At 49.9% G+C, this 27,897-nt stretch overlaps 1 protein-coding gene across 4 annotated transcripts in view; it reads left to right on the top strand.

Annotated features, from left to right (window-relative positions):
* The window catches only part of Nacc2 (nucleus accumbens associated 2, BEN and BTB (POZ) domain containing), a 67,277-nt gene that overhangs the window by 13,952 nt on the left and 25,428 nt on the right, over positions 1–27,897 (top strand). Inside the window, exons 1-3 of one of the 4 annotated variants that reach the window (XM_006498259.1) lie at positions 16,469–17,109; positions 18,378–18,618; positions 18,700–19,317. In XM_006498259.1, the coding sequence (XP_006498322.1) occupies positions 18,438–18,618; positions 18,700–19,317 (799 nt within the window). In that variant the 5' untranslated portion in view covers positions 16,469–17,109; positions 18,378–18,437. Of the gene's footprint in view, positions 1–16,463; positions 17,110–18,377; positions 19,318–27,897 lie in introns of those variants that run through there. The other 3 variants (XM_006498260.1, NM_001037098.1, NM_026495.3) reach the window with 3 other exon arrangements.

Below are 27,897 nucleotides of genomic sequence, written 5' to 3'. Positions count from 1 at the left end.
CCACTGGTGTAGCCATTAGCCATTTCCAGGCTTTGCTGAACACATTGACTTCCAACGTGAGCTGGGATTGGGGCTCCTTAGACCCATGGAAGGGGATAGAGGGTCTTTTGCTCCAGGTGACCTCAGGTCTGGCCCTGCCTTCCCACTCCTTTTGAGTGGATCTGCACCTCCATGTCCTTTCTACTGGGACACATGATCCCCTCAGCTGGAAGTAAGGAGAGGTTGGCCAGGAGTCCCGCCTTTAAACTGTACTATGACAGTGTCCCTGTTATCTAGTTGGGAGCTAGGTGTCCGGCTGTTGCCTGCAGATGACTTCCAGGAACCTTGGCCTGGATGGCTCCCAGAGTTGGCACAGCAGATTCAGTGGTTGAAGCCTTGTGCTCCCTTGCTTGGAATCCAGGATGGCACCTATTGCTCTGGCTAGCAGGGGTGGTTGTGTGCCAACCAGACCGAGTAAGAACCCTGCCTTACCCTGCCGTCTGTGGCATTTTGGGCAAGCATCCTGCTTCCCTCTGGTCTCCGCATCCACCCAAGAGGCTCTGTTGCTTACTCTGGGGGAGCATCCTGCCACCTGCTCCCTGAAGCAGGGGCATTCACTTCCACTTGCTGAGGACGTGCAGTGCACACATGTGTCTCAGTGGTTTTTAGGATCTGAGCCCTAAGCTAATATAGCGTGTGTGTGTGTTTTTTTTTTAAAGCCATGATTGAAGTCAAATTAACATATTTACCTTCAGTGCTCCCGTGGGAACCGTTAGAGAATCTAAGAGGTACGGCAGCGGCTGCATTGCACTGGTGACAGTGACGTGGATGTTAGCTCCCAAGGGACAGGTGCCTGAGCTTCCTGGCTGCTTGTAGTGCTGCCTGGATGAGGCAAGAGACTAGTCTCCTGTATACATGTGATTCTGGCTGAGGCTACCATAGTCATGCCTCCTGAGGGCTGCTTGTCTTGGCCTGGCCAGCTTAGCCGTGTATGTCTACCCCACTAGGGCCAGATTCAGTGTGGTGGTGTGAATGAGACTGGCCCCCCTAGGTGCATAGGTTTGAATGCTTGGTTCGCAGTTGATAGAGCTGTTTGGGAAGAATTAGGAAGTGTGGCCTTGTTGGAGGAGGTATGAAGTAGAAACTAAAGGGTTCTTTGGAAAGTCAGTTGGGTAGCGCTTTACTGGGGTGTGAAGGAATGTTTAGCTGAAGCAGACACAAGTGAAAGGAGGTTCTGTGAAAGCAAGCACGTGAAAGGACACATGATGAAGGAATCTTAGTTTTATTTTTTAATTTTTTTTTCTTTTTCTTTTTGTTGTTGTTGTTTCTCGGGACAGGGTTTCTCTGTATCGCCCTGGCTGTCCTGGAACTCACTCTGTAGACTAGACTGTCCTCGAACTCAGAAATCCACCTGCCTCTGCCTTTCAAGTGCTGCCACCATTGCCGGGGAAGGATGCTTCATTAATGACACGCATGTATTGGTCCGCCTTATATTTCATAGTTGAGCAGTATTTGTGCACCAAAAAACTTCTGGTGCTATGCTGCAATTTCTTGCCACTTCCTTGGACTAGGACCGATTGGCAGAGTGATGTCAGCTGAGACAGACGCACGTGCTGAGGCAAGGCCCATGGAGGACATGTGATGTCTGGAGTGTATAAACAGGGCTGGACAGCTAGTGTCAGAGGCTGAGCTTGGCTCGCTGGGACAGCTAGCTGTGCATCACTTGTGGGTCTTGCATCTTCACTAATTTTCACTTCTCTAAGAGAGGCACAGCTGAGAGATTTTCTGGCGTTCCTCCCTGGTCCCTCTTGCTGACTTGTGCTGAGGCTGAGGCCTGGCTGTCCCTGCTAGGTCGTATTGCCACAGTTGCTATCCCGACTCTACCGAACTGGACTGCTGATATTCGTGAAGTGTCTGTGAGTGGATCAAGCTGCCACTGCTGACCTGGGAACTGAACTGCTGATTTCCTGACAACACAGACGGGAGTTGCTCCAAAGAACCTTTCTGAGCAGGTCCACTTCCCCCATATCCTTTCTTTCCCACCACCTCTGCTGGGTAGTGGGCTAGAAGGGAGGTTAAAGCATTTAAGAACTATCATTAAAAGTAAACCTTGAGTCAGGCAGTAGTGGCACACGCCTTTAATCCCAGCACTTGGGAGGCAGAGGCAGGTAGATTTCTGAGTTCAAGGGCAGCCTGGTCTACAGAGTGAGTTCCAGGAAGAGGTGTGTCACTAGGGTGGGCTTTGAGGTTTCAAAACATTCTTGCCATTCCCAGCTATCCCTCTCTGCCTCCTTCTTGTAGAGGATATAAGCTCTCAGGTACTTCTGTCGTGCCATGTGTGCCTGCCTGCTACTGAACTTCCTTCCATGGCAGTAAGGGATTCACCCCCTGAAACTGTCAGCCCCCACTTAGTTTTATAAGTTGTCTTAGTCATGGTGGCTTGGCATGGCAATTAAAAAGTAACCAGGTTCCTGTCTCCCCACCCTTCCTGTGAGCCTTGTGTGTTCTGAACTCTGTCAGCGTCAGTTCACTGTAGTCAGGGCTCTTTCTCCTAGGCCTTTCCAGGGCTGAGAGAGTGACCCAGCCTCAGATTTGCCATGAGGAGATAGGGTAGCTGCATCTATGTTGAACATTTCTAAGTTGTTGAGAAGCATTGGCCTTTATGTCACCTGAGTTGAACAGAGCCCACACGTGCTGTCCCCTTCACAGGCGCTGCGAGCTGGGTTTGGAGAACGTAGCTTTTGGAGTCTCAGGAATGTACGGTGACAGGGCTGGGCACAGGACATGCTACAAGATGGGGCTGCTTCTGGGCCATGGGGTGAGTGCCTCAGTGGGTGCCTGGCACCCACCTCCAACCACCACTGTTTATCGTGGTGCTCAGGATGGGAGTCAGGGTATGACCTGGGTTCAACTCCAGTATGAGAACAAAAAAGACTAGGTATAGTGGCCTTGTCTGCTCCCAGCACTCAAGAGGCAGATGCTCTGGGCTATAGAGCTACCGACAAGTCAACTACAGTTACATGGGTAAGACCCTGCCTCCAAAAAAAAAAAAAGTATATAAAAGTGTGTATGTGTATGAGAAAGAGAGCGTGTGTGTTTTGTATTTGAGTGCAAACATTACTGACTTAGGTTTGTTAATAGTTTGTGAAAAGCTTTTTTGGTGTCTGTATTCAGAAGAAATGTGGGACTCTACTTTTCATTGTTTAATTTTTTAAAAAATTTTGTTTAAAAATATCTATCATTGTGTATGTGTTTGGTGGTGCACAGGGTGTGGAGGTCTGAGGACAACGTTGTGTAGTTAGCTCTCACCTTTGCCGTCACATGGGTCCCAGAATTGAACCCAATTTATCCTGTGTGCTGCTTTGAATGTGCTTGGTCTATGGAAAGTGGCACTATTAGGGGTATGGCCAACTTGGAGGAGATGTGGCCTTGTTAGGGGAAGTGCATTACTGTGGAGGCAGGGCTTTGAAGTCTCATATATATGCTCAGTCTGGCCAGCTTGATCTAGACCTTCCTCTTGAGTCCCTTCTAGCACAATGCCATGCTTCCCACCATGATGATAATGGATTTCATGACCCTCTGAACCGTAAGCCAGCCCTAATTAAATGTTTGTCTTTATAAGAGTTGCCATGGTCATGATGTTCTTCACAGTATGGAACCCTAAGACACCTTATAAAATGAGTTGGGGAGTGTCCAAGTCCCTGGGTTACATCCCCAGTACAATCTTTGGATTTTGAGTTCTCTTTTTGAAATTCTGAACTTTCCGAATTAAAATTTCAGTTTTTAGAGATTTTTGTTTGAACGTGCTCTTTGACTTTGGGTGGATCGTACATGGCTGAGTAGGTGTTTGCTGAAGAACTGGTTCGTTTATCACAGGCTGTCAAGTGTGGGTGGTCTGGTCACAGCAGGCTCTGGTATTGATCTGCAGTAATGGCCCTTGCTTTCTTTTTGAGACTTATAGTTAATTTGTACATTTTCTTTTAGAAATATTGTTTGCTTTTACTTATTTTGTTTGTGTCAGAAATATGCTACTTAATTTTGGAGTGTTGAGAGGTACTTTGTTGCTTTCTTTGTTGTGGTTCGATTCCTTTGTGGTGGTGGTCAGAGATGACTATAATTCTTCTTTCTTCCTCTTTCCCTCCCTTCTCCTCCTCCTCCTGTGCTGGGTCTCAGGGTGTCTCTCTGTCTGTCTGTCTGTCTGTCTACCTATCACTATTCTGTCTCTCTCTCTCATTCATTCATTCATTCATTCGTTCGTTCGTTCTAGATATGACCTTACTGTAACCGATTGAGCTAGAACTCATTGTTTTGCCCAGGCTGGCATCAAACTCCTGGTTACATCCTTCTGCTTCAGCCTTCTGAGTGTTGGGATTATAAGTGTGAGTTACCATGCCTGTCATTTGCTTGTTTTTTTTTTTTTTTGTGTGTGTGTCAGTGTTCAATTATTATTATTTTGAGGCAGACTTTAGTATAACTCAGCTGGTCTCAAACTTGCTGATTTGCAAATCTGACCTTGAGCTCCTGACGGAACTCAACCTCTCAAGTGCCAGAGTTCCAGGGGTAAGCCACCATGCCCAGATTGATCCCAGGGTGTGTGAGGCTCTGCCTTTGGGCTACAGCCCCAGCTCAATTTCAAGTCTTAAGTTTCTTGCTTTTGTTTGTTTTGGTTCAACTGCTCTCTATCCTGTTTAGTGCCCTCAAGTCTCTGGGACAGTGAGGTCCTGATGCTGCTGCTGGGCGGGGTGGTCTGCAAGTGAGGGTCATACCGTGATAGCTGGTGGAGTTTAGTTCTCTGTGTTGTTGCTGATTTTCTGTTCAGCTGTTCTATCAGTCATTAGAGAGTTGGAAGGACTCCCATGAGCCTTTGGCTCTACCACTTTCTGCTTCATGCTTAGAAGTACTGCTTTCTATTGTCCACATAGAGTGTAGCTGAGTGTTCTTTGTATGCAGACCCTCAGTCCTTCTGCAGTCGTTTACTTTATACGTTTTAACTATGAAGTAACCCTGCCTTCTTTTGATTATGTTCATATGACATATTTTTCTATTTATTTCATTTTAGCCTTTATTATGATCATTATTATTATTATTATTATTTTAAGATTTATTTATTTTACTTATATAAGTACACTGTAGTACACTTCAGACTCACCAGAAGAGGGTGTCAGATCTCATTAAGGGTGGTTGTGGGCCACCATGTATGTGGTTGTGGGATTTGAACTCAGGACCTCCAGAAGAGCAGTCAGTGCTCTTACCCTCTGAGCCAACTCTCCAGCCCCTCCTTTCCTTTCCTCCTTTCCTTTTCCTTTTCCTTTTCCTTTTTCCTTTTTCCTTTTTCCTTTTTCCTTTTTCCTTTTTCCTTTTTCCTTTTTCCTTTTTCCTTTTTCCTTTTTCCTTTCCTTTCCTTTCCTTTCCTTTCCTTTCCTTTCCTTTCCTTTCCTTTCCTTTCCTTTCCTCCTCCTCCTCCTCCTCCTCCTCCTCCTTCTTCTTCTTCTCTCTCTCTCTCTCTCTCTCTCTCTCTCTTTCTCTCTCTGTGTCTCTCTCTCTCTTCCTTTGAAGACATGGTTTCTCTGTGTAACTCACTTCTTTCTCTTTCTGTCTCTGGTGCTCTCTTTTGTTTTGGGTGCTGGAGATGGAAGCTAGGGGCTGGGTTACATGTTAAACCCATGTCCTGTCCCAGCCCTAGCTACATCTGCTCTTCATTGTGGTTTTTACTTCAGTGTTCTTGATGGCTAATGATACTGAGTGTTTTGTGTGCATATTGGACATTTGTGCCTTTGCACATTTTTTTTTTTAACATTTTGGGTATAAGTCACATCAGAAATATGACTGGCAGGTATTCCCTAATAGATTTCCCCCTATTGTGTGCTTGGGGGTGGGGTGGGTGGGATATGTGTACATGTGTGTGTGGACAGCTATGTGTGTGTGAGCTAGAGTTCTGTTGCTAGTGTCTTCCCCAGTCACTGTCCCTTCTGTTTTTGAAAGTGTCTCTCACTGAACCTAGGCCTCTGTTTTGGCTAGACTGACTGGCCAGAGACCCTGTGGAATCCACCTGTCTCCATTCGTCCAAGTGTTAGGTATCAGGTACATGCCACTATAGCCAGGCTTTTTATGGTTTACGGAGGACTTCAAGCTTGTGCGGCGTCAGTAACCACTGAGCCACCTCAGCCCTTAGGTAGCTTTTGCTGCATTTGAATTCCTGTTTATCTGTGGTGTGAGGTAAGGGTCTGCCTTCATGCTCTCATGTGTGCTTGTCCCCGTGTTCAGGGCGATGCTGGAAAGGGAAGTTTTTCCTAACTGCAAGGTCTCGGCATCTTTATTAAGTCAGCTGGCTATGCACATGGGAATTCATGTAAAGACTTTTCTACCCCAGTGACCTACACCTGTTTTTATCTGTATCAGTCTGAATTACTGTAGCTTAGAGTAGAGTAGGAGTGTGTGTGTTGTTGCTTGTCTGTAGACAGTCTCCCTGAAGAGCTTTGGCTGTCCCAGAACTCACTTTGTAAACCAGGATGACCTCAGACTTACCTATGTGTTCTTCTTATGTGCTGGGATTAAAGGACTGCACTACCACACCCAGGCATAAGGTAGTAGATTTTAAAAACCACTTGTTCAGTCTGTGATTGTTCAATCTGGGAGCCAGTAGGAGCCAGCTCTGTTTTGCCTGTTTTGTTTTGAGGCGCTTTCCCAAAGTCCATACTAGCCCCTTGTAGCTGAGGATGGCCTTGAACTCTGACATACCTGCCTCTGCCCTGCTTCCCAAGGGCTATAATTAAAGGTGTGTGCCTCCATGCTTGGTCCCTTTTTGAAGGTCTTAGTCTTTTTTTTTTTTTTAAGATTTTTTAATTTATTACATATACAACATTCTGCAGCATGTTTACCTGCAAACCAGAAGAGGGTGCCAGATCTCGTTATTGATGGTTGTGGGCCACCATGTGGTTGCTGGGATTGAACTCAGGACCTCTGGAAGAGTAGACAGTGCTTTTAACCTCTGAGCCATCTCTCCAACCCGAAGTTCTTTTTTTTTAAAGATTTATTTGTTTATTTTATGCATGTAAGTACACCATTGCTGTCTTCAGACACACCAGAAGAGGGCATCAGATCCCATGGTGGTTGTAAGCCACCATGTGGTTGCTGGGATTTGAACTCAAGACCTCTAGAAGAGCAGTCAGTGCTCTTAACCGCTGAGCCATCTCTTCAGCCCCAACCCGAAGTTCTTAGTCTTTGATAATAAAAACTTTAGTCAGGCAGTAGTGGCTCATGCCTTTAATACCAGCACTTGGGAGGCAGAGGCAGGCAGATTTCTGAGTTTGAGGCCAGCCTGGTCTACAGAGTAAGTTCCACGACAACCAGGGCTACACAGAGAAGCCCTGTCTCGAAAAAAAAAAAAAAAAGAATTTTAAAATGGATTAAGAAGGAGGCTTGAGGATAGTTTTATTTAAGAGAAAAACAACAAAGGCAGGTAAGTTATGGTCTCGGCAGCTGCCAGAAAGAGTAGGATAGGAAAGAGAAAGGAGAACGTCATGCTTTTTACGTTAGGGTCTGAGAAAGCCGCAGGTTCAGCAATGGGGTTTGGGGCACTATGGGGTGGTGATGTGAGAAATATGTCTTTTCAAGGAAGGAATTCTGGAATCAGCTACCCTTGGCCAGAGGGTCTTCCTCTGGACAAGGCTCGTTTCTGGATGGTCTCTTACCTCACTACTTGTCCTAGGGTTTTGTTTGTTTGTTTGTTTGTTTGTTTGTTTTGTGTCAAGACCTCATTAGGTAGCCTAGGTTTATTTTTTATTTTATTTTATTTTTTTGGTTTTTCGAGACAAGGTTTCTCTGTGTAGCCCTGGCTGTCCTGGAACTCACTTTGTAGACCAGGCTGGCCTTGAACTCAGAAATCCGCCTGCCTCTGCCTCCCAAGTGCTGGGATCAAAGGCGTGTGTCACCACTGCCCGGCTCTAGGTTTATTTTGAATCTTCCATGTGCCCCTGCTAATCTGCCTGGTCAGCCCCAGTGTTTTGATAGTTCTGTCTATTAACACCTGGCAATGGTTTTACACAGTTCAGATCCTACCCCCTCTGCATTCTTGCTTGTCTTAAGCCCAGCAGACCCATTTTATCATCACCAATGGAGTCTGCCTAGGTCCAGGATGCAGATGTGGAGTGGCCTCCTGTGGTCAACACCCACCAGCCTAGACCTGTTCCTTCTCCCGTTCTTCAGTCTTAACCTCAAGCCAGAAAGTTTACCCTTTTAGGTCTACAGTGATTGGGAAGGGAGGGCTAACCTCGCCTCCTGTGTAGGTGAGGGTATACTGCCTGTATTGTCCTTTCAGTCTTGCCTCATTTGCATAGTTTAGATCTGGTAAGAGCATTTGTTGACAGAGCAGAGTCCCTGGCAGGTATCTGGCCTTGGTGACGTCTCTGGAGGCTATCAGACTTGGATCTGGTTCTTGTTTGTTTGTTTGTTTGTTTGAGGCATAGCCTTATTTGTCCTGGAATGGACTATGTAGGTCGGGCTAGCCTTGAACTCAAAGATCCACCTGCCTCTGTTTCCCAAGTGCTGGGATCAGTGGGGTACATCATCATACTTAGCTTGGGCCTGATTCTTAAGGACCCCCACCCCCCACCCCAGGGTCTTTTCGTAACCCAACAGATGTTTGTCCTGGTAGCCTGGACAGTTCCTGCCATCAGCTCCCAACTGCTGTCAGCTCTGACCACTGAGGTTGGGCAGTAGAGTCTGGAGATGCCACTTTGGGCCTCTGGCTTGTGAGGGCTACATGGAGTAGCTGATAAGGGCATTGTGCACAGCCTTCCCAAAGGGCTTTGTTGTCTGCTAAAGTAGGATATGAATGGGGAGGTTCCTGCACCTCACTCACTCAGGGGCTGCTGTTTGCTGTTGAACTCCCTGACTGAGGCCTGGGAGCTGGGCACTTAGGTTTTTCATACCAACAATTACCTTTTATGGCCTGGGTACAGCAGCCTGGGTGCTTCGATGCTTTTTGTCATCCCTGAGCCCAGTTCAAGTCCACAGCCCTCCTTTTGGGACTTAGTGGGTGCTGTGCAGGGGTTCAGCAGATGGGTTTCCCAGTTAAACTCTGCCGTGGAACATGAACACAACTCTGTGCAGCCTTAATTTGCCCCCCAGGATTCCTGCTGTATTATCCATATTTCCTTTAATTTGTGGGATTTCTAGTAAATGGGCTTAAAAATAGTTCTGGGCCTATTGCCAGGGCAGATGCGGGCGGCAATCATTTCACCAACAGCGATGGGGGTAAGCCTTGTGTCTTTTGGGCCTGTGCCTCTAGCAGGTCCTCCAGGTTGGCACTTCTAGTGGGAAAAGGTACAGCATCCCACCTCTGGGCAGGAAGTCAGTTTGGATCTGGCTGAAGGCTGGGGACGTATGAAACACACACACACACACACACACACACACACCCATGTACCCATGTCCACCCTGGACCCCCTGCACAGAAAGGCCCATTCTGCTGTCTGAGAACCAGTTCTGTCTGGTTGGGCTGGTAGCCTAACACTTTGCTGAAAGACAGAGATGTTTATTGTCCAAAGTCTAACAGAGTCCAGCACACTAGTATCTCTGAGCTATGCTCTAAATGGTAAGTAAGGTCGTGGGCACCTGAACCCTGTGCTTGGGTCTGGCTCCTGAGCCTGACATCTGCAAGCTACTCTCTAGTCAGCCCATGTCCCCTGGTCTTCTGTGGCACTGATGTGGCATGTCCTGCGTGAGACAGGTCTGCCTGGACTGCTATCTGGAAACTAGGAGTGCTCCTCATTTAGCCCCTGGCTTCTCACTTAACACCTCTGGTCCTTGTGTTGCCCTTTCCTGGTGGCCAGAAGTGTCCTGAGCATGTCTTCTGTTCTCAGCACATGGGGCTGGCACTTATCTAGGACCTTGGTTCAACCTGAGCCTGGGAATGGCTAAGCACTGAGAGCTGTCCTTTGTCTGATGTCTAGGTCCAAGGCTCTTTGCGGGCACCCTTGACAGAATCTCAGCAACATTATTGCCCTTAGAGTTCTGTGATCTGTTTAATTGCCATCCTCAGGTTAGTGCCACATGCGGGAGTATGGATTCCCACGTTGGCCACACCCCCTGGGCTCTGCCTCCACCTCTAGCCCGGAATTTTCCATCCTGTAGGTCTCCATGCTCCTCTCCTTAAAGGTAGGGGAGTTGTGTCTCATCTGCTTCTGCAGGGCTGGAGCCTTCAAAGGACAGTGCTGTCATTTGGAGTGGGGATGGGTTCAAATCCTGGGACCCTTGACTGGCTTAGTGCCCTGGTCCTTCAGTCAGGAATGGCCAGAGGAAGGAGGGCTTCTGATTTCCCCCCAGAAATTCATTCCCAGACAGTTAAATGTGGGTGTTCAGGGCCTGCTGCCCTCAGTGAGAAGTGGGGGCTGGGCATCTCGTATGGGTAAAAACAGTGTTGGAATAGGAGTAGAAAGATGCCTGTGGTCCTGCTTTTTGGGACACACCCAGGTGAGGCTGACTTCCCCAAGGTCATACTTGGGTCCTTTGGGCCTCTCACTAGCAGCTACCTTGCTAGGGCATAGAGGTGGGGGCTCCTGGGCCGTGTCCTCTCAGATGATTTAGTGTTCCTCTGTGTCTCTGATTTACATTAGCTTTTTAAGCATAATTAGAAATGCAGGGGATCTTTGTGTCTTACCTCGACTCTGACTATTTATGGCATGATATGCAGATGAGGAGATCTATGAATATTAAAAATGGGGTGCTCTGGGAAGTGGCTGGCTGTACAGAGTTGGGTGACCCATAACCCAGCATGCATCTATGCCACCCTGTGTCCAGCTCCCTTGAAGCACCTGGGGTCCAGGTGACCCTCCCCTGGTGCCCTGGTGGGGAAGGTCAAGGTCACAGACTGCTGTGGAATCTCTGGCAAGTCCACAAGTGAAAGGGGTCAGCAGAGACAGCTGCTCCTGCTGTTGACTGTGGAGTACCCCCTGGTGGGCCTGGAGCAGGGATGTGCTTCTGCCTCTTAGGGAAGGCTGAGGGGGCGGGGGCAGGGGCATGCGGAGCTGCACTGGCTTTTTAAGTTATTAAACTATGCCCGAGGGAGACACTCTTCAAGCTTACGTTATTTAAATTACAAATACGAGTAGGGAAGATTGTCGGCTCTTCTCAAAACACTACTTAATTCTTTGGGAACCTTCTGGAAGCAGTATGTAGCTCAGGAGAGTTATGAATAGTGGGTCAGCAGGGCTGGGAAGCCAGGGTCAGAGAGGGAGATAGGCTTATAGGGGGACATTCCTGGTATACTGCACCCCACCTCAGTGACTTACTGATTATGCAAGACATATAGTGTGGGGCTGATTTTTCCCAACCTTCTGAATGCAGTTCCTTTAATACAGTCCTCATGATGTGGTGACCCTCTCTCCGCAACCACAAAATTACTTTGTTGCTACTTCATAACTGTGATTCTGCTATTATGAGTTGTCATGTAAATATCTGATATGCAGGATATCTGATATATGAGACACCATAGGGGTCAAGACCCCCCCGTTTGAGAACTGCTGGCTTAGACTGCATAGATGGGTGTTTCTGTCTCAGGTAAGCTGCAGATGTTAGAATTGTTACTGGCTTTTGCTGTTCCCTGTGGACATAAGGTTCTCCTGGGCCATATTAATCCACAAGGTCCAGTGTTATTAGATGCAAGACTGACTGATGAGGAGAAGTAGCAAAATCTGTCATTGTGATGCTTGGGTGTAGTGGTTATGTTCCATAGAGGACACATGCTGAGTGGTCCTAGGTCATGTCTGTCTCTCTGTCTGTCTCTGTCTCATACACACATACACACAGATACACAGAGAGACATAGACACACACAGACATAGACACACAAACACACGGACACACAGAGAGACATATACACACACAGAGAGACACAGAGAAACATAGACACACACACACAGAGACATAGACAGACACACATACACACACAGACACACAGAGAGACATAGACACATACAGACATAGACACACAAACACACAGACACACAGAGAGACATACACATACACACAGAGACACAGAGAAACATAGACACACACACAGACATAGATAGACACATACACACACATACACACAGACACACAGAGAGACATAGACACATACAGACATAGACACACAAACACACAGACACACAGAGAGACATACACATACACACAGAGACACAGAGAAACATAGACACACACACAGACATAGATAGACACATACACACACATACACACACACACAGACATGACACACACAGAGAGACACACAAAAAGACAGACACACACAGAGACATAGACAGACAGACAGACACACACACACACACACACACACTTGGTTTTGTTCTCTCTCAAAGGAACAGCAAGGAGCAGCAAGGGAGCAAAGATTGACAAGTCAATGTTTTGAATTGGCTTGCCTCCCTTTTCCTTGGGGGGTGGGGGGAGAAGAAAAAAGCGTAAAGGCAAACATTGTGTTGTACAGTTAGAACAGGATTCTGTGGCTGCTGCTGGCCCAGGCCTGGGTCTGGAAAGGGAGAGCCTCATCTGGGGGGGTTTATGTGGTCCCTTCCTGCTTCTCCAAGGAAACCTACCATGTTGGAGAACTGCCTAGTGCTAGGGAGGTCCCTGTGTCTCCTCTCTTTCTCCACATATGGAGCCTGAGATATAGTCTTCTCTTGTGGCAGAGCCCTGGGGATCCTATGCAATGCTAGCTCTGGTCCAGTCAGTTGAATAGGGGCAGACCTCCCCTTCTTGCTCTTGTCATTTGATGACCAAAGACTCTCATGGTGCTGGATGTCAAAATTAGGAAGCTAGAGATTTTGATTATCAGGTGTTTGTGACTCAGGCCCTGGGCCTGCAGCTACTAGGTCTGTGGTCCCAGTCTTCTCATCTGTACTCTCTAGAGGGATTCAGGTGGGCAAACAAGCAAACATGCAGTTCCCGTGAGTATCGTGGGAAGAAGCATTGTGTCCAAGACCAATGCTGCAGCCTCTGCTCCTACTCACTTGGGTCTTGTGTGAGATGCTAAAGATGCCATTAGCAGCAAGGCCTGGGGCAGCCCAGCTCTGCCTGATGGTGTTTTAAAAGTTTAATGCAAACCTCAGGGCCAACCTGGTGCCTCACCCAGCTCTGGGAGACCTGAGCTCATCCAAGCTAGCTGCCAGGACTGGGCAGGTTAATCCAGGGCCCTGGTGCCTCCACTCTTCCTTGGTAATGGCATGTATGGTCAACTGTTGGGAAGGAATCCATAAAGGAGCAGGCCTCCTTCTCTACCTACACTGTGGAAGAAGGGGGTTTCTTTGCTGTTCTCACCGAGCCCCTGCCAGGCTGTGTTCCTGAAACCCCACATGCTGTGTGCTCCAGCATTTTCCATCTGCAGTCCCCCTGGGGTTGGTGCCTTGCACAAACCTGCTGGTGCTTCTGACCTGGCCCGGGTGGGTGAGACTGCCTGAGGAGGGGCTCTCTCTTGAGTGCTGCCTTCCTTCCTTGGCAACTGTGTGGTGGTACCTGTGTGTTTGCTGATGTCCAAGGCTTCTTATTAATTTGACAAAATTAAATCCTGCAAAATAATTTAATTTCTCTCCCCTTATTTTCCTTGCTGGTGATCACTGTGTAGATAGATACCAGGCCCCATCCTTCCCACTGGCTAAGAAGTTCCTAGTCTTTGATGGGATGGAACAGTGCCTGTTGGATTCCAGACAGGACCTACAGGCCCTGGAGCTGAGACTGGTTTGGGGGTACTGAGAAAGTTGGCCTCTGCTTATTGGTGATCCTGTCCTGTCCATGGAGATATCCTTGGAGTGGTTTTGTGCCTTTGCTTCTCAGGGGTGTGGCTCTAAGACCCAGGTAAACCCAGGAGTGATGTGTGGCTGAAAACTGTGCCCTCATTTGAATCTTTTCTGGGAAGTTAACTCTGGCAGGCTCTCCCTTCTGCTTGGGAACTGAACTCTGTGTCTGGATACAGTTTTAGTACCTTCACCTCTGACCCAGTGCCCTCATCAGTTTTCTTTCACATCTACCTATTGGCTTCGGTGCTTTCAAGGGACTGGTAGGACCCTAACCTCCCTTGAGGGATTGTCTACAAAGACCTCACCCATTTTTTATTCTGGAGATACCTGGGAACTCCCAGGAGCTTCCTCTGTGTGGGACAAGGACATCAAAGGTGAGCATAGCAGTAGGGTTTGTGCTTGGCTTTGGGGTGTTTTCATGGGTTTCCCAAAGTAGGGTATACCCTGAAGATTTTTATGAAGGAACAGTTTCTTAGTGCAAACACTGTGAGGATAGACGGGGTAAGCAAAGGCAGAGACTGCCAATGTACTACTTGACTCTAGAACTTTCCATAAGCAAACAAATATAGCATAGCTTACCATGAAGAGGAGCTGTGCTGGGCAAGGAGGGGAAAGAGGGGAATTGAGTTACAGAAGAGCCAGGAGGGTGTAGTGGTGCAGGGCACAACTATGTAGGCTTGGTGCAGACAATTGTGAGGAGGCTCTGTCCTTCCCACGGAGCAGGCAGCCATACTTTGGCCCACTTAGATGCAAGGCTCCCTCGTCCCCCCGCTGCAGCCCCAGGGTCAGCCCTGGCTAGTCTTACTTTTCATGGTCCTGGAACGTAAGCCAAGCCTTTATTTGATTCTTTTCTCCTAAAGTTCAGCTTTGTTTTTGCCCCAGCCAAGGCTTCTAAGAAAGCAACCTAAAACCAGCTCCGGTCTGGTTCTCGCAGGCTGGGTGCAGGCACTTGCCAGCACAGGTGGCCTGAGGACAAGGTAGCAAATGAGCCAGTTGTCCTCGGTCCCTGGGGACCAGGTTGGCCTTGTCACCTTCTGGGAGTATAATGGCCCCTTCACTTCGTGAGCTGGACTGGCCCAGGTCCTGGGCGCCAGCCCCTGAGGTATGGACATAAATGCCTCACCTGCTCAGGTCAAAGCAAATCAGAGACATCATCAGTCTACGTGGTAGCAGGCCCAAGCTGCAAGCTTTACAGATTCTGTTTTGATCTGTGCTCTAAAACTTCCCCAGAGTCCACCCTAACCCCACTATACAACCGACACCGGAGACTGCAGACCATAGGAAATGACCAATGCCGGCAGGACGGAGAATTTAACTTGGCCCACAAGCCAGGCTCACTCTGTTAGGAGGGGCTGGTCCCATGAGTTTTACTCTGTCCCTGGCCAGGCTTCAGGAGAGCCTCTGTTTGATTGGGATTGCCTGTGGCAGAAGTTGTGGCTGTCTGAGCAGAAAGCATCTCTATGGTGGGTGCTGTCCACCTGGGAATGGAGCCTTTTTGTCTCTTTCGTGCCCTACATCTCTGAGTAGCACAGTTGCTCTCTAGCCAGGCTCAGCATTTAGCTAGCATCCCATACAGCCCTGAGCACACCTTGTCTTGCCCAAGATGGGCTTGTGAGTCCTACCTGTACAATTTCTGGAAAGAAGCAGCCACTAAGTGTGTGTGGGGGGGGGGGGAAAGGAGGCGGAGGGACTGTCCTGGATAGGGTATGGCCCAGAGGTGACCCTGACAAGCCCTGAGTCTCCTGGCCTTGTGCAGAACCTCCTTTCAGCCAGACTGAGCACTTGTTTGTAATCTTCAGGTCCCAGAGAACCTCATGGCCAGCCACCCTGAGGGTTCTCATTACCTCCTTTAAGGAGGCAAGGACGACAAAGGCTTGGAGGGTTCTACAGGCTGGGCTTGCTGGCAGCTTCCACACCTGGACTCCCCCCCCCCCCAATCCCTGTTCATGGGAGCCCACAATGTGTAAATAAGGAGGTGCCAGATGGCTCCATTTTGTTGTTCTCTTGGTGTCTTGGAGGGTACACTGGGAATGCAGGACCATTAATACTACCGCCTGCTGAGCCTGCGTCACCTTGATAGTATTGCTTCTCAGTAGACATCTCCATTGCCACCCTTGACCCTTTCCTTTCTTGCAGGTAGAATATGTTCTTTCTGGAAGCATGGTTAGTGACAGTGAGAGAAACTGAGGCAGGCTGCCCAATAGCTCTCCCTAAGGCCCTTGCAATTAAGCAAATGCTGTGAGCCTGGAAGAAGCCTACCCTTTGCCCAAGCAGAACATGACTGGCCCGTCCCAGAAAAAGACCCGTAAAGGGCACAGGAGACACCTTACTTAGTTGCATAGCTGGTCTCTATTTGCAAGAACTGTTTCAGGGAGCTGAAGGAGCAGGTACCCTTAACCTTACAGGGGTCTGCCTGGCGATAAAGTTCCTCCTTTCTTAAAGAGCCAGTCAGATACGAGAAGATGGAGTGAGGTAGAGGTAGCGTTCTGGACCCACAAGTCTGACTGTTAAGGAGCCTGTGGCCCAGCAGAGTGTTTGGCTCTGAGGCTCTGAGGCAAAGTGGGGGAGATAGCTCCAGGGTCCTAACCCCTTCCCAATCTGTGCCTCTTTAGGACCCCTTTGGCACCCTTTTTCCTATTCCCCATCTCCTGACTGTGCTTGCCCCCTTCCCCATCCCCTAGCCCCGTGCCCTGCCTCCTGCCCAGTCTCTTGCTACCCAGGAAGAGTTAAGTTCTATGCGTTGCCAGCTCTGCAGACTGTTTGGAATAGTTTAAATGCTTTGACACTGGGTCTGTACAGGATGGCAGGGAGGCAGTTTACTGGGTAATTCATATGCAAAACTGCACTATAAATTTCCAAGCTGTCTCAGTTGCCGTGGCACCACGAAGCATTTCTCCACGTACAGTACAGTATTTCTGCCATCTTTGTTTGCATTGCAGTGAGTCATCAAAAGTCTGTCTTGCACCAACACCCGGAGCCGTGCATTCCTCTGGCACCAACGCGCCACTGTTTTTAAAGCTGGGGCTGGGAGCTGGCATTTACTTCAGCTCCCAAATCAAAGGCGGCTATTCATTCCCGAGAGCTGCCTGGATGTTCGTCTGCATCCGGCTGCTTCATTGAGATGCTGCGCGCTGCCCGGGAGAGCCGGCCTGGGTGCAGCTGAGCTGCGGCCGCTGAGCCCAGCGCCCAGCTCTCTGCCACCCCCACCCCTCCTGCAGGGCTCCTCACGCCCTCCCCACCTCAGGGTTCCTTGCTGCATTCCCCGAGCAGCTGGCGGGCCGGTGTGCGGGAGCCTGCTGCCAGGCTGAGTGGGCAGTGTCTGCCGCCGGCCACAGCCGCTGAAGGTAGGTCTTTCCTCTCCGGTTCCTGTCTGCCGGCCAGCCCAACAACTTCTCAGTAGCGGGGGCACTGCGGGACGCCCCGGAGCTGCGCCCACCTGCCCAACTCCTGGCGCAGGGTGGCTCCGTCCTCCTCTACAGCCACCCGGCGCCTCTGCGGCCGCCCGCACTTTCCTCCCGCGGGACACAGCGGCCCTTTGTGCGGCTCTGCAGAGTTGGGCCAGGGCCTGCGCCTTCTCCGGTCACCGCCCCCCCCCTCCAACTCCCCCGCCATCAGCAGAGTCCTATGCTGATAAACAGTGGCGACCTGCCCTCTACCCCTGCCCCCTGGCGGGCTTAGTCCTGAGACCCTTCTACTTACCTGGGCTGGGACCAAGCCAGCTGGGATTGGCCGGTTTTGGAAGTGGGGCGGAGGGAGGGCGCACGGGGCGGGAGGCTGCTCTGCGACAAGCACCAACTCCTTTTGCATCCCTGAGGGTGCTCAGGACCAGGGTCTGGGTTTGGGGCGCCTGGAGCTGCCAGGAAACACAGAGTGTACCCGGAGCCCTTCCACCCGACAAATAGAGGTCTGTCCCCAAGAAAAGAGTGGAGGAAGGAGCCCACTGAGTTCCCCCTTGTCCACCTTCCTTGTTCCTCCTTATCCGGCAGAGGAAGCTTGAAGCCGAGCAAGGGCTCTGAGAGGGGACGCTGCTCTGCAGTTCCTCAGAGTGCCCTCCGCAGGCTGCTCAGTGGGCAAAGAGGAAAAACAGACCTGAAACTAAAGCCCTCCCTGCTCTGGGGCTTCTCAGGGAAAGCTGCACAGTGAGGGGCTTTGGGCTCAGGGAACTTTTTCCCTCTAGATGAGGAGTCCCTGAGATTGCTTCTGGGCTTGGCCCTTACTACCTTCCACCCCAATCAGTGGGTGACTTGTCTGTCCAGTTCACTCCTCTCTTGTTTTCTGGAGGGCTCGAGCCTCTGTCCTGTGTCCTCTGCGCAGATGGGGAGAACAAAGCCCTGCCCTCAGAATTACTGAGAGTAGTCCATGGCTTCTGTGAACGCAGTAGGTGACAGGGGTTCTCATGCTTGTGTGGGGTCAGGATCACTGCCCTGCCTCCAAGCCGGGATCCAGATCCTGAGATACCTCCCCACCCCACCCCAAGTCCTTCTGGAAGGAACGTTCTAGCCGAGGAGAGTGTCTTAAGCAGGGCACTGCCCTTGTCAAAGGCTGGGAGCAGGTTGCTATACAGGGATGGGGGTCATCTGGCATTCAGTTGACCACAGTGTTCCCCCAACAGATGTGCCTCATCCAGGCTGCCCCACGTTGAGTCTGAGACCCACCCACCACAGCACCCACCATGTCTCAGATGCTGCACATCGAGATCCCCAACTTCGGGAACACAGTGCTTGGCTGTCTCAACGAACAGCGCCTGTTAGGCCTCTACTGTGATGTGTCCATCGTGGTCAAAGGCCAGGCCTTCAAGGCCCACCGTGCCGTCTTGGCCGCCAGCAGCCTCTATTTCCGAGACCTCTTCAGTGGTAATAGCAAGAGTGCATTCGAGCTGCCGGGCACGGTGCCGCCTGCCTGCTTCCAGCAGATTCTGTCCTTCTGCTACACAGGTAAGCTTACCATGGCGGCCAGCGAGCAGCTCGTGGTCATGTACACAGCCGGCTTCCTGCAGATCCAGCACATCGTGGAGCGGGGCACAGATCTCATGTTCAAGGTGAGCTCACCCCACTGTGACTCGCAGACCGCCATGATCGAAGATGCCAGCTCGGAGCCCCAAAGTCCCTGCAACCAGCTGCAACCGGCCACTGCTGCCTATGTCACGTCTCCTTCTGTGCCCATCCCGCTTCTGACCCGTGTAAAGCATGAAGCTATGGAGATGCCGCCGGCCAGTGGCCCGGGCCTGGCTTCTAAACGCCCACTAGAGACGGGCCCTCGAGATGGTGTGGCAGTAGCTACAGGTGCTGCAGGGACACCTGGCACGGCCCCTCTGAAGCTGCCTCGAGTCTCCTACTATGGTGTGCCAAGCCTGGCCACTCTCATCCCCAGCATCCAGCAGGTACCCTATCCCCCGGGGGAGCGGACCAGTCCTGGGGCCAGCAGCCTGCCCACCACTGACAGCCCCACCTCCTACCACAACGAGGAGGATGAAGAGGATGACGAAGCCTATGATACCATGGTGGAGGAGCAGTATGGCCAGATGTATATTAAAGCCACAGGAAACTATGCAGGTAACAAACGGCAGGGCACCTTGCAAACTGCCCACAGAGGGCATGTTGCACGGTGGGACTTTCTGATGATTGTAGCCTGCTGTGGAAGGTCTCTATGCTGCAGGCAAGGTGTGTGGTCTGGAGGAGTTGGGCAGAAACCCAGATCCTGCCCATGGGGTCTGACACTAGTCTGTCAGACTTGCAGCGTGATGTGCAGAGCATTTCTGCCTGACATTGAACAAATGAAGGAGCTGGGGGGCTCAGTGGCCTAGGAGTCCCTTTAGGGTTTAATGACTCTTGCACTTTTGTATAAGTATTTTGGAATGGAGCTCTGGGCCTCCTGGGTCTGGGTAGATAGCTTCTGTTTCCTTTTCATGGGGAGAATTGGAGCTGGTGTTCTCCTGATAGCAAGATACAGTGCTAGCCACTGCATTGGCCAGGGTGAGTAGGCCCACGACAGGGAATCCACCAGTATATAGGGCCTTCCATTCCTGCTCACCACCAGTTAGGAGTCCAGGGAAAGACCCAAGACCCCTTTGTTCCTGGGACCCCAAGGCTTGGAGGTGTCTGTAATACAGATCCTATTAAAGGTGCCCTTTCCTACTATGTTGATGGTTACACACAACTCTGAAACGGTGCTGGGGCAGAATTGGTGTGAGCTGAGGGCAGGGGAAGCTCCCTGGGATTCCACAGAGCTGGGAAAGGACCTGGTCTCTACTCATTCCTTAAGACCATGCTTGCACAGCCCCTACCTCCCCTGGCGCCCTTGGAAGAGTGGAAACAGGGCAAAGTGTATCCAGTATCGTGTGTGTTGAACCTGCTCATCAGGGCTTGGATAGTCTGACTCCCTAACTGCCTACACAGGGACAGTCCAGCTCTTTCAACAGGTTGGAGCCAGTGGCTTTGGAAGGTTTTGCAGAGCTGGCATGTATAGGGTGTGAACAGGAGGCCCGGCAGATCTCAGCCACCCTTGATCAGGCTAGTTGAATACTTCAGCTCTCTTGGTTCATAGATAGCTCTGAGTGTTAGGGGCTATGGGACAGGGACCTTGCCAAGGGTGTTCTGTGAAGTCGTGGGTGTCAGGAGGGAGTCGGGCTTGACCCATTTTGTGGTGGTGAAGTACCCTGGAACATGGACAGGCTGTGGGATGGGCCCTGCTCTGTTGGCCCCCCGTACACAGTCTAGCTTTCCTTGTCTCTCTCTTCAGCAGGCCTGTAAGTGGGGCAGAGAAGGGGGTGTGCAATTTCTTGGTTAAAATCTAGGTTATTGGTGGTGACGCTGCTACCCTGGGTGTGCTTGAGAAGGGAGTCATGGGATGAGCAGGTAGAGGGAAGACCTGGCCCTGACCATGGAACTGCACGCTCCCTGTGTCTGGCTTTGACTGGGGAGAGCCTCACACCCACCGCCTGAGCCGGTGGCCCATTGCTCCCTGATCAGACAAGATGCCTAAGTCTGAGCTGATAGACTCTGGATTATTTTCAGGTACTCCTAAAAAGGCTGACTCCCTCTGGCTTTAGTTTCCCACCCCAAGTGAGGGGCTAGCCAGTACCACTCAAAGACCTACTGTCCACTTTGTGTCCTGAGGTGTAATGGTGGCTAGGACCCCCTTGCCACCTCGCCCTTTAAGAGCTGTTCCCAGTGTGCTTTGCTGTACCACTTATAACAACACCCTGTCTGAAACCAGGCATGATGATCTGCCCTGTAATTCTAGCACTCAGGAGGTGAAAGCAGAAGGTTCAGAACTTCAAGGTCATTGGGTACATAGGCAATTGGAGGCCAGCCTGGGACACACTAGACCCCATCTTAACTCCTCCCTAAATAATGTGCCACCCTTGTAACCCAGCCCTCTGTGTCTTGAGCCATTTGAGTCCCCTCCCTCTGGCTACTGCTCTGATCTTAAGATGTCCTGCGTTGCTGTTACAAGCAAGTCCCTGAGCTCGGGCTGGACACAACCCTGCCTTCCGGAGGCTTGATTGTCTCAGTTTACACAACAGGATGTCCATCTCTGCTTCCTGCCCACCCCATTTTATCTCAACCCACACGGGGTAGCCCTTCTAGTGGCCAAGACTTCTGCAGGAGAGCAACAGGCAGAGATGTGTTCCTAACCTGATGTGCTGCCAACAGACACTTGGGAACTACATGTTGTCATAATAGGAGAGTTCTGACAGGGCAGGCAGGTGTCCAGCATCGCTCCCTTTGGGCTGCTGGTGAGCAGCACACACTCTCCAGGGGTGAAGCACACACATCAATATATTCTGGAACGGCTGTTCTCCAAGCCAGAGAGATTGTCAGTGTCCAGCACTTCAAGGGCAGGAGGATGGTGCCCCAATCATGGATCCCACATAGCCAATGATACAGACAAAGCCACAGCCCAAGCCACTTCTCCGCTCCTCCCCCATCCCCACCCCATCCTTCTCTGGCACAGGAAGCTTATCTGAACCTTCAGACCTCTATACTGGGTTGTGTTGTCTCCACACAGTCAGCACACCCAGGAGCCAGCAGCTGCCTCAGGCCCAGCAGCAGGCCCAGTAGGGTAGTGTGGGACCTGGGCTAGGGACACCAAGGGCCTTGGTTGTGTTCTGGTTCTGCTCCCAAGTCAAATCTGACCCCCAGTCCCTTAGTGGCAGAGGCAGACATGGTGCTGCTGTACTTTCTGGGGATCGTGAGTAGTTACTGAGCTATGGTTGGTGTCAAGGTCATCCCACCTTAAAGAGGTTCCTGTGGTAAGGCAGGCAGGGGCTTAGGATACTAAACCCAAGAGGGTATAGCAGTGACCAACACCAGGAGGCCTCGCTGTTCTGTCCCATGAGAAGCCTGAGCCAGGCATGAGCTCACTGTGTCCTCCCTTCCCCAGTGCTTCAGCAGTGTTGATGGCAAGCCCAGCTCCTCTTTACCCTGGACGATGCTTAGTTGTTCTGTCAGCTGCTATCCACTATACTTCTGAGATAAACCCTGCCTGGTTTGTGCCATCTCCCCTCTGAGGATACCCACTCCTGGGTTCTGCCCATTCTCCTCACTCTGTTCATTGAGACGGGAGAACTAGTGTCCATTTCTGTAGGTCACCATGTGAGGGCTGCCAAAATTTAGGAGAAGTCAGGGTTACTCACAGAGCATTCCCCCACTATCTTCACTTGACATGGACAGACACCCTTTGAGAGTTGTACCAGCACATAGTGACATGACTGTCCTGACTTTGCTCTCCAAAAGGGATCTCCAAGGTGGTCCTTGGAGTTTGAAAGGGCAGGGGTGGCAGTTTGCTATTGTTGTGTGGGGCACTGTGAGACCTACGTGGGGCACTGTGAGACCTGGGTGGTCATTTATTGCTTCAGCCATTCCATACCTGAGCTGGCTGGGCTGACTAGACCTGCACAGAGGCAGTGTGGTCAGGAGGGCTCCTGTCTGGGTGGACAGTCCTGCTTACAGCTGCCCACTTTTCCTAGCATGATATAGTTTATAGTAAAACTCCTGCATGGCCAGCTGGCATGGTGCCCCTTAGATGGTGTGGTGGTTTATATATTCTCGGACCAGGCAGTGGCACCATCTGGAGGTGTGGCCTGGTTGGAATAGGTGTGTCACTGTGGGTGTGGGCATAAGACCCTCACCTTAGTTGCCTGGAAGTCAGTCTTCCACTAGCAGCCTTTGGATGAAGACATAGAACTCTCAGCTCCTCCTGCACCATGCTTGCCTGGATGCTGCCATGCTCCCACCTTGATGATAATGGACTGAACCTCTGAACCTGTAAGCCCACCCCAATTAAATGGTGTTTTTATAAGACTTGCCTTGGTCATGGTGTCTGTTCACAGCAGTAAAACCCTAACCAAGATAGATGGTGTTCCTGCCATATCTCCCCATGAGTGGAGAGAGGGACTGGATTAGGGTGCTGAGTGTGCAGACCTCCCCCCAATCCCGTCACTCGTAGCCTGGGCAGGGACATATAGTCAGAGCTCAGCTTGGTCCATAGAGCGACCCAACAGGGGTGCTTTTTATCCCTGGTTTGGACTGTGTAGGCCCAGGAAGAAAAGCCAGTGAAGGTGGTGTAATGCCGGCTGCTGCAGGGAGAACTGTCTTCCCATCTAAAGGGCAATGCGTTGCAGTGGGGGTGAACTGAAGGCAGTGCTGGCCTCAGGTTATCCTAGCCCTGGCCTGGGAAGGGCTCTCCTCACAGTTCCCTGTTTATTCTTGAATTCCATGATTTCCACTCCACACAGCGCTGGCCTAGGCTTCCTGCCCAGGGGTTGTAGGTGTGAATCACCATGTCCATCATCCTAAGATAGTTTGCTTTCATTTCTATTATTTTACTCTTTAAAAAATGATGTATATCTATCTGTGTGTCTCTCTGTGTGGGTATGTGCGCATTAGCACAAAGTGGCCAGAGGCAGTTGTAAGTGACCTGAAATAAGTGTTAAGATCTGACTTCGAGTCTCCTGCAAGGGCATCACAGTCTTACTTCTGGGCATCTCTTCAGCCAGTTAAGCCAGTTTTGAGGCATGGCTTGCCTGTGCAGTTTTAATTTAGTGGTGACTTCTCTGCTCCCTTGGACTGTGCCTCTTGTTGTCTTGTGCCCCGTTCTCTTTAATTTTTGGATTCATTTTGTGTATGAATTTTCCTTGTGCACATGCTTGTGTGTGTGTGTGTGTGTGTGTGTGTGTGTACCATCCACATGCCTGGTACCCACAGAAATCAGAAAAAAGCATTGGATTCCCCTGGAGGTGGAGATATGGTTGTGAACCACTGTGTGGTGCTGGGACTTGAACCTGGAGTCTTAACTACAGAGCTGTCCAGGGCCCCTCATCCAGTTTTTTGTTTTTTGTTTTGTTTTTGTTTGGTTTTTCAAGACAGGGTTTCTCTGTGTAGCTCTGGCTGTCCTGGAACTCACTCTGTAGACCAGGCTGGCCTTGAACTCAGAAATCCGCCTGCCTCTGCCTCCCAAGTGCTGGGATTAAAGGCGTGTACCACCATTGCCCAGTCAGTTTTTTGTTTTTTAAAGGGCACTGAAGAGTTTCTGTTCTAATTTACAAACAAGTTCTCTGTGGAATATATATATATATATATATATATATATATATATATATATATATATATATGCTTTCTATAGCTAGCTCAGTGTGCCTTTAATATCATGATGTATATTGCAAAGACTAAGAGTGAAATGTTTTGTTGGATACCAGTGCTGACTTATTTTTGAGACAGAGTCTCACTGTGTAGACCAAACTGGCCTCAAACTCACAGAGTTCTGCCTGCCTCTGCCTCCTGAGTGTTGGTATTAAAGGTGTGTGAGCTGCCATGCCCAGCATCCAGCAGATGCCCAACATTTATTCACGTTTTTTATAGCCAACTAAAGGTTTTTCTTTGATTTGATTTTATTTTATTGAGACAAGGTCTCACTATATATCCCTTGCCAGCCTCACTATATATCACTCATCATGAAGATGAGGCTGGCCTTGAACTCACAAAGATCCGCCTGCGTCTGCCTCCTGGGTCCTGGGATTAAAGGTGTGCGCCATTAAACCCCTCAGATTTTATTTTGCTGTGTTCTGTTTTATTTCTTCTTTTGAGGCAGGGTCTCCTAGTGTGTCCGAGATTGACCGTGGATTGGCTGTAGTCTTGCTTCAGCCTCCTGTGTGCTAGGACTTCAGGCCTGAGTCAGGCTTGCTGAGACTCTGTCTGCCTAACACAGAACTTCATATGTATTTGTTCTTCACATTCAGGTCACTAGTCCCCTTGAGGTGAGGTTTGAGGTAAGAGTTTGTTTTCTCTGTATGGATGTTTGGAACTGTGCTGAATTCACACCTTTCAGGGGCCCTGTTCAGGGGCTCTGTTTCTGTCAAATTCTCCACTAGCTGAGTAACAGTGCCTTTAAATAAGTCACCATGTCAGGGGTGTAAAGCCCTGTCTGTTTTCCTATTCAAAATTGTTGTGCCATCCTAGCCTTTATTAATGTCCATAGGGCTCAGCTGTAGGGCGGAGTGGGCAGGGCCAACCTCTGAGCAACTGGCACTTCAGATGCCTGAGCTTCTGAGCCACTGGATCCCATGTGGCTTCTGGTCACCATATCGTACACGTGGAATCAGTGGGGCATAGCCATTGCTCCTGAGAGCATTGAAGCCCAATGGTTTGGGATCATTCCCAATCAAGTAGCCGTCACCCCCAGTCAGCTTTAGAATGTGATTCTCCATGTCTAGAAAGCCCCACACGGTCACTTTACTTCCCCACACTCGCCAGCTCCTGTCCAGTCTACGTATTTGGTGTTATCTGGGCATTTCAGACATACAGCATTTCAAGTGTCCAGACTTTAGTGACCAGCATTCGACCTTAAGAACCATTGTACTGAAGGACGGATAGCTGTTTCATTTTTTTTCTTGCCGAGTAAGGGTCCACTCTGAGGATGTGCCATCCTTTCTCTGGCAGTCCTGAGCTCACTCACAGATGTTTGATGTTAGCTCACAGAGGCTGTGAGCAGGAAGTGTGTCCAGTCACCCAAGCAGGCTCTTATGTTTCTTCCTGTGTTTGGCACAGACCTAGGGGTTGGTTTGAGTCACTGTTGCCGTGAGTTATACTGCATAGGATTTTATTTTTATTTTTATGTAGTCTTGCTTTGCACCTTGTGTTTCAGTCCCAGGCTGTCCAGAGGTTCCTTGGAATGTCACTTACCCCTGCCTGCCATATGGGGACAGTATTTCACTGCCTCAGGGGTCATCCCGCCTTCCCCTTCCCCCTTTTTCTAATTTTCTATTAGGAGCTCTTCCCGTGTTGAGCTGTCCTTGCATTCTTGTGACAAGATAGAGTGACTACACATTCCAGCTGCCCTTTGCTAGTTTTGCTGGAGAAAGTTCATGTGTTCATGAAAGCTGCTGATCTGTGTTTCTTTTGTGTTTTCATCTGTTTGTCCATTTGTCTGAGTGTCTGATTGTCTGAGACAGGGTCTCATTTTGTAGCCCTGCCTAGCCTGCAACTCATGATGTAGACTAGCCTGGCCTCGTACTCACAAAGATCCCACTCCTGGGGCTAAAGAAGTGTTACCTGCCTGATTTAGCAGCGGGAACACTGGCCCTGTGCATCTTGTCTTCACTGGGTTTTAGTTTTGTTCTTTACTTTGTTGTTGTTGTTTTAATTGAGATAGGGTCTCACCCTGTAGTTCTGGCTATCCTTGAATTCCCTCAAATAAACTAGGCAGGCTTTGAAATTACAGAGATTCCCACACGTGCTTCCTGAGTGCTGGATCACCACACCCAGCTATGGGTTTTTCATCTTTTTCCTAAGATTTACTTTATTTTTAAGTGTGTGAGTGAGTGAGTGTGTGTGTGTGTGTGTGTGTGTATGTATGTATGTTCGTGTTCGCACACACATGAGCACACATGCACATGTCCACAAGCATGGACCTGAGTGCACAGAGGTATTCTATCCCCTGGAGCTGGAGTTAGAGGTGGCTGTGGTCCTGTAAGTGATGTGGGTGCTGGGAACTAGACTCAGGTACTCTAAAAGAGCAATAAACACTCTTTTTTTAAGATTTTACTTTTATTTTATGTATGTGAGTACACTGTCACTGTTGCTGTCTTCAGACACAGCAGAAGGGGATATTGGATCCCTTTTCAGAGGGTTGAGAGCCACCATGTGGTTTCTGGGAATTGAACTCAGGACCTCTGGAAGAGCAGTCCGAGCTCTTAACGGCTGAGCCACCTCTCCAGCCCTCAATAATCACTCTTAACCACTAGACATCTCTCCAGCCTCCTCCTCTGTTGTTCTGAGAAAGTTCATATAAGTTTGATGATATTTCCTGCTTTAACTCTGGGTAGGAGTGTGACACTGCTGAGTCCACTCAAGCCTGGTGTATGTTGCTCCTAATTGTGAGAAGTCTTTAACTTCTCAGTTTATTTTAACTGCCAGTATTATTACCAATTACAATTTCCTTTAATTACCTTAGATATGGAGCCATTGAGATCTTCCCTCTCATTTTGTTCATGTCATGGTAATTTGTGTACTTCATGGAACTGATCCATCTCCGAAGTCTAATTTTATGTTAATAGATCCAGTCCAGCCCCCCCCCCCTTACTACGCCCCTTCTTTCTTTCTTCCTCCTCCTCCCTCTCTTCCACAAGGCCTCACTCATACTAAGGAAGTGCTCCACCACTGCAGCTCCAGCTGCCTGAATCATTAGCCGACTGTTGGCTCCTCATTTAACTCTCCCATCTGCAGTCCATTTCTTATAGATGGTGGCTGGCTGGCTGGACATGTTTAGCTTAGTCCTATCTGACAAGCAGTCTTATGTGGTTGAAGGTATTGGGTTCGGCCTACGCTGCTGCTGCTGCTGCTGCTGCTGCTGCTGCTGCTGCTGCTGCTAGGTCTCCTTTCTGTGCTCCTTGCTCTTCTCCTTTCTGGTCAGTTCCTAGCACCCCTCTCCTGTTCCTGTTGGCACAGCGTGTGTCTGCAGCCCTAAGCTGGCATCTGTGTCTTGTCTTGTACTCTGCCTTCCTCTGCAGCCCTGAGCTGGCATCTGTGTCTTGTCTTGTACTCTGCCTTCCTCTGCAGCCCTGAGCTGGCATCTGTGTCTTGTACTCTGCCTTCCTCTGCAGCCCTGAGCTGGCATCTGTGTCCTGTCTTGTA

This window comes from Mus musculus, chromosome 2 (genome assembly GCF_000001635.26).
Source record: "Mus musculus strain C57BL/6J chromosome 2, GRCm38.p6 C57BL/6J".
NCBI lineage: Eukaryota > Metazoa > Chordata > Mammalia > Rodentia > Muridae > Mus > Mus musculus.
Note: the sequence above shows the minus strand (reverse complement) of the source record. Positions and strands in the feature narration are given on the sequence as shown.